General features: G+C 39.7%; 1 protein-coding gene across 1 annotated transcript in view; it reads left to right on the forward strand.

Annotated features, from left to right (window-relative positions):
- Positions 1 to 517: 517 nt before the first annotated feature.
- The window catches only part of HOOK3 (hook microtubule-tethering protein 3), a gene marked incomplete at its 5' end in the record, with an annotated part of 27,259 nt that continues 22,047 nt past the window's right edge, over positions 518 to 5,729 (forward strand). The window contains 2 exons of the mRNA XM_010084745.1: positions 518 to 650; positions 2,754 to 2,821. Of these exons, the coding sequence (XP_010083047.1) occupies positions 518 to 650; positions 2,754 to 2,821 (201 nt within the window). The remainder of the gene's footprint in view (positions 651 to 2,753; positions 2,822 to 5,729) is intronic.

The following is a 5,729-nucleotide window of genomic DNA, read 5'->3' on the forward strand; positions in this document are numbered from 1 at the left end:
GTGTGATGCCAAGTGATTTAGTTTTTTTACTGTCTTATGTTTGTCATCCGTCAGTGCTAGAGACATGTATTGTGTAAGTGAAGTATTTAAATTTCTTTGTAATGGTAAGAAATGTGACACTTGTGTATAATATCTTATGCTACCTGAGGTGTTTTAAGGCATTAGTTTTTTTTTTAAATTGAATGCTTGAAAAAAATGAAGCATCCATGTGCTGGTGATCACCATGGAAGCCTGTCTTTGTTACCTTTCTTATCTGAAGAAAACTTGCTAGGTTTGAAACTAATAGTTTCTTATTAGTTGAAACAGTCAGATTTGTTTTCTCACAAATACTAATTGTGTCAAGCAGCATGGCTTAATATTTGGATGTTGGGTGTTAACCAGTTTAGTTTGTTTTGAGGTGGATTGGAAACTATGTTAAAGTATGAGTGAGTTGCTCTTGTTGATTCTGGATCAGCTTTGTGTTTTGAAATGTTTGTGAATGTGTAGTGATATAGACATGTGCTGGCTCTTTATGCAGATTCTAGGGCAGCAGATTAATGACTTCACCCTTCCTGATGTTAACCTGATCGGAGAGCATGCTGATGCTGCGGAGCTTGGGAGAATGCTCCAGCTTATTTTGGGATGCGCTGTGAATTGTGAACAGAAGCAAGGTATTAAATTTTGAAAGTATGTTTTTCTCCCAGGCAGTGAATGAATATCCATCTTGTTGTGTAACTACTTAGGGGAGGAATTGTATTTCTCAAGTTACTGTGAGAGACAAATATATTTTTTTCAGTGATGACATAATATTTTCCTACAGGTAATAACTGTTGTTTTGTTACACACTTCACTAGTTTTAGTGTCACAAACTATGGAGCTGGTTTTGCTTCTGACATATTTTCAATGTTTGTTTCCTGAGCTGAAAAGGCACTCTACAAAGGAAAATTCTTGGGCCCATCCTTTAACCATTTATGAGGTAGATTGAGATAGTTAAGAATCAAAAGATGTGATTGTTGCACTGTTCAGTTTGACTACTGAGTTTTCGTGAATGCATTCCAGTCAGCTTCTTACTACATGGGCGAGAGGCATCTGTATGACTGGGGGTTGGTCTGAAGATATATCTGGTGTGATTTGGGATACTGTAGTTTCCGAGACTTTTGCATAGGGCTTGCAAAGGAAAAAGTAATATTGTCAACCATGCCCTTCTGGGCAACAGGTTAAGACCATGCGTGATACCTTAAGGGCATCCAAAATGTCACTTGAGACATCTGTTGGGCAATTGAATCTCACTTCAGCAGTCACTGAAAGAGGCTTCTATCTACCTGACTTCTGTGGCACCAGCTGTCTGACCTGCACAGGTACAATACGGACCCATTCATTTTTCCTGCAAATGCCACAGAGGATGTGATGAACAATGGAAATGCTTCTTGAAGTGTCCCAGATCGAATGCTCTAAACTTGCCTTGGGTGCAGGGTGTTATTATTACCTGATTACCTTAAGTGACACTTAATTCAAGCCAGGTTAAGGTAACAAAGCAACTACAAACATTTATTTGTAACACTTAGGAAGCATAGGAACATGTGTACTGTATTTACATTAAAGTTGCAGCCAATATCTGTCTCCTGATTTAAGTCATTTTGGTTTCCTTTCTGACAAACTGCCAGCCAGGATTTCAGACCTTTTGTCTCCCTCTTGCATGGTGTATTTTTTAGCTTTCATAGCTAACTTTGCCTTTCCAGTTTTCTTAGGTGTCTAAATCACTTTGATTTCTCCTTCTGAAATTACCTTTATTCTTCCCTTAATCAGGAGACAGTTTGGCTATCCTATTAATTAAAATAGAATACATTTTCTTCCATGGGAATATAGATAACTGTTGTATTTGGCCTCATGTCCTCTCTGTTTTACATAAATTTTTTTTTCTTCCTTTTGGTGACTATTTGGCATCCTCAAATGGAAAGCATATCTTATTCCTGTTTTTTTTTTCCTCTTACTCTTTAAGTCTGAACATTAGAAATGTACATGTTTGAAATATTGGAACAATCTAGTTTTATGTACTTTGAGTTGTCATGACACAGTCACTTTGAGGTAACTGATTCCCGTCATCTTCCTCTTGGGCAAATGATTAAAAGAATCCAGGTCACATGTAAAGGTGATCATATCTGACTGGAAACAGTTTGATAATAGGCAAGTCATAAACTGCTTGATCTAAATGTCAGAATTTGTCATTCTAACCACTGTATCATCTTGCAAGGTACCTGTTGTGTAGCTCATATCGACACATAGGTGAGGCATGAAAAAGTGGAGGGAACTTATTTGTGATACAACACAGAAATAAGAACAGAAACCAAGAACGGATATGAAAATACCTTGAAATGAGGATGCTGTAGGAAGGCAGGAAGTTATTGTGAAACTTTCGGAAAAGGACAACCTGTGCATAGATCATGTACTTGTATAACCTGAATAGATTGGGAACAAAGTGAGAAAAGGAATACAAGTAGTTATTTCAGAAGTGTGAGATGCAAGAAGGAAAAAAAAAAAAGGTTATAATCATCTACTTTTTCATTATTGCAGAGTTCTGATGAGCCTGGATTTGTGTCTGAACAGGCTTCTGATAAAGTCTTTTTGAGTTTATTGGGCTGGGATGTGACTGGTGATTATATATGTCATTGTCATCTGCGCAGCTAGTAATTTTGTAGGAAGGATGCAGCTTCTTCCCTCGTGATCTATGTGGCTTGAATTTCAACAGTAACATTTCAGAATGCTCTTATTTTCAGAGTACATCCAGACCATAATGATGATGGAAGAATCGGTTCAACATGTTGTCATGACAGCCATTCAGGAGGTATGCTGGGATGCCCACAGAAAGTTCAGCCTTTCAGTGTTCTACAGAAGTATGCTTTTCCCCACTTTGAAAAAACTTAGTTGGAAGTAAAGAAAATAAGGATAGATTTTTCAATTTTACATTGAATCATATCTTATTTTTCCTTAATAAAAATAAAAGCTTGCTTTATGTCAGGGAATTCTGGTTGAATTTTTCCCACTTTTCTTTAAATCTAGAAGGTTGAAACTTCTAGATATTTTTGATACTGGGTTCCCTTTCCTTTACTTTTCCCACCCTGTGGTTCCTGAAGTACACGAGACTGCTTTTATTTGAGTAACCAAATACTGTAGAGTTTCTTAAAAATTTGTACCTTGAAGCTGCAAAACTCCATGAACTGTTAATTTTTTTTTTTTGAGAAGTGAAAAGAAAGAGAAATGGATAGCAGAGTATTCTTTTGTCAGATGTAGTGTTATGAATAGGCTAATGAAGGTATTCATGGTAATACATTTTTACAAGTTAGGAAGTATACTGCAGTGTATTTTGTAAAAGTGATGTTCAGTAGTAAATTAAAACCACAGTGACAATTAAACCACTATAACCATGAAACCCCCGTGTGACTTCTTAGGAGCCCAAAGTGTCCATAACTGAAGTGCCTGTCAGTCTTCATAGATGGAGGTTTACTGCACAGCAGGCCACTAAGGAAAGTAGTAATCCCATTTCTTCTGAACCTGAACAAGAGAAACTAAATTTCATGTTAAGCTCTAGAGCAATTTCACTTTTCTGTAAAGTCTGAATAGAGGAAGATATGTCAGTGAGGCTACAGGGACTGTCCCCTGTTATCACTTTGGCCAATGCTGTATCCGTGCAGTTGTACATCCTGTTGTCTGTGTGGACTGCTATCTGTAACATTGCAGAGAGGACTTTTGAAATGAGCATTGAAAGAATCCTGATGCTAAATCATCTTCCAGTAAGTGCTGCCAAGCATCAGTTTGCACGAGTTTTTGGGGATATGTTACTTTTTCATATTTTTAAACTGTAATATGGTGTTTTAGTGGATTTTTCTAATGTCCTCATTTATTAACCCCAACTTTCAGCATAATTTTATTTTGTACTGTCTTAAAATAGAAAACCTATTCTTATCCTCCCTCCTTCTGTTAAAAATATGTTTGATTTTTGTAAAAATCTCCTTCTTTTGATAAAGTATCCAGAAGCAGCCCACAGTTTTCAGCATTTGATGAGTAGGTGTGGAGCTTGTTTACTCTTTGTGCCCTTTCTCAGAGGTGGGGAGTAGAGGTGGGGAGAAGTCACAGGATGAGGGTCTGTTCTTCTGGAACAAATTTTTGAACCTCAATGAATTAAAAAGCTTACTATTCAGGTACTGATGCAGTTCTGAGTGATATTAATGTTCCCTTCCAGGCTGCTCAGAAATCTAAGGCATTCAGAACGAAATAAGGAGGATCTTAGGTGCTCAATGAAGAGGTCAGAAAGCATCCCAAAAACATTGAGACACTTTGAGAGTGGCACCTCCCTACATTATTTTTGAACGGTCTTGGGAGTCTGGAGAGCTCCCAGTCAACTCAAAGCTGGCAAAGGTTTTCCCAGTGTTCAAGAAGGGAAAGAAGGAAGACTCTGGTAATTACAGGCCTGTCTCCCTTCAGTGCATGTCAAAATTATGGAGAAGGGAGTTACTGAAAAACACTTGGGAGACAGTGCAGTCATTGATCATAGCCAGCATGGGTTCATGAGGGGAAAGTCAGGTTAACTAACTTAATTTCTTTTTGTGACAAGATCACCCATCAATTCTGCCCCTCTACTCCACTCTCATGAGACACCACCTGGAGTACTGCATGGAGCTCTGGAGTACTGAGCACAGAAAAGACATGGACATGTTGGAGTGGGTCCAGAGGAGGGCCACAAGGATGGTCAGAGGGCTGTAACACCTCCCATATGAGGACAGCCTGAGAGAGCTAAGCATGTTTAACCTGGAGAAGAGAAGGCTGTGGGGAGACCTTATAGCAGCCTCCCAGTACTTACAGGGCCTACAGGAGAGAAGGGGAGGCACTCTTTATCAGGGAGGACAAGGGAAAGACAGTAAATATAGGTGAGATATTAGGAAGAAGTTTTTTAACTGTGAGAGTGGTGAAACAGTGGAGCAGGTTGCCCAGGGAAGCTGTGGATGCCCCATCCCTGAAGGTGTTGAAGACCAGGTTGGATGAGGCTTTGAGCAACCTGATCTAGTGGAAGGTGTCCCTGCCCGTGGCAGGGGGTTTGGAACTAGATGATCTTTAAGGTCCCTTCCAATCCTAACCATTCTGTGATTCTATGATCTAGTTGACCAAGGGAAGCCAGCAGACGTGGGGTTTTGAGATTTTAGAGAAGCTTTTGATGCTGTCTCTCACAGTATCCTGCTGGACAAAATATCCAGCATACATCTAGCCTAGTCCCTAATGTGTTGGTGAGCAATTTACTGACAGATTGGGCTCATAGAGTAAATGGCGTTTAGCAAGGCTGGCGGACAGTCACCTGGGTTCCCCAGGTGTCAGTTCTAGGGACAGTGCTCTTTAATCACAGAATCATAGAAGAATCATAGAATCATTAAGGTTGGAAAAGACCTCAAGGGATCATCAAGTCCAACCCAACAACACCTAACTCACTAAACCATGTCCCTAAGCACCACATCTACACGTTTCTTGAACGCCTCCAGGGATGGTGATTCCACCACTTCCCTGGACAGCCTGTTCCAATGCCTGATCACTTTTTCAGTGAAGAAATTTTTCCTAATATCTAGCCTAAACCTTCCCTGGTGCAGCTTGAGGCCATTTCCTCTTGTCGTATCACTTGTTATTTTAGAGAAGAGGCCAGCACCCACCTCACTACAACCTCCTTTCAGGTAGTTGTAGAGAGTGATAAGGTCTCCTCTCAGTCTTCT

The sequence above is a fragment of the Pterocles gutturalis genome, unplaced genomic scaffold (assembly GCF_000699245.1).
Source record: "Pterocles gutturalis isolate BGI_N339 unplaced genomic scaffold, ASM69924v1 scaffold10910, whole genome shotgun sequence".
Classification (NCBI taxonomy): Eukaryota; Metazoa; Chordata; class Aves; order Pterocliformes; family Pteroclidae; genus Pterocles; species Pterocles gutturalis.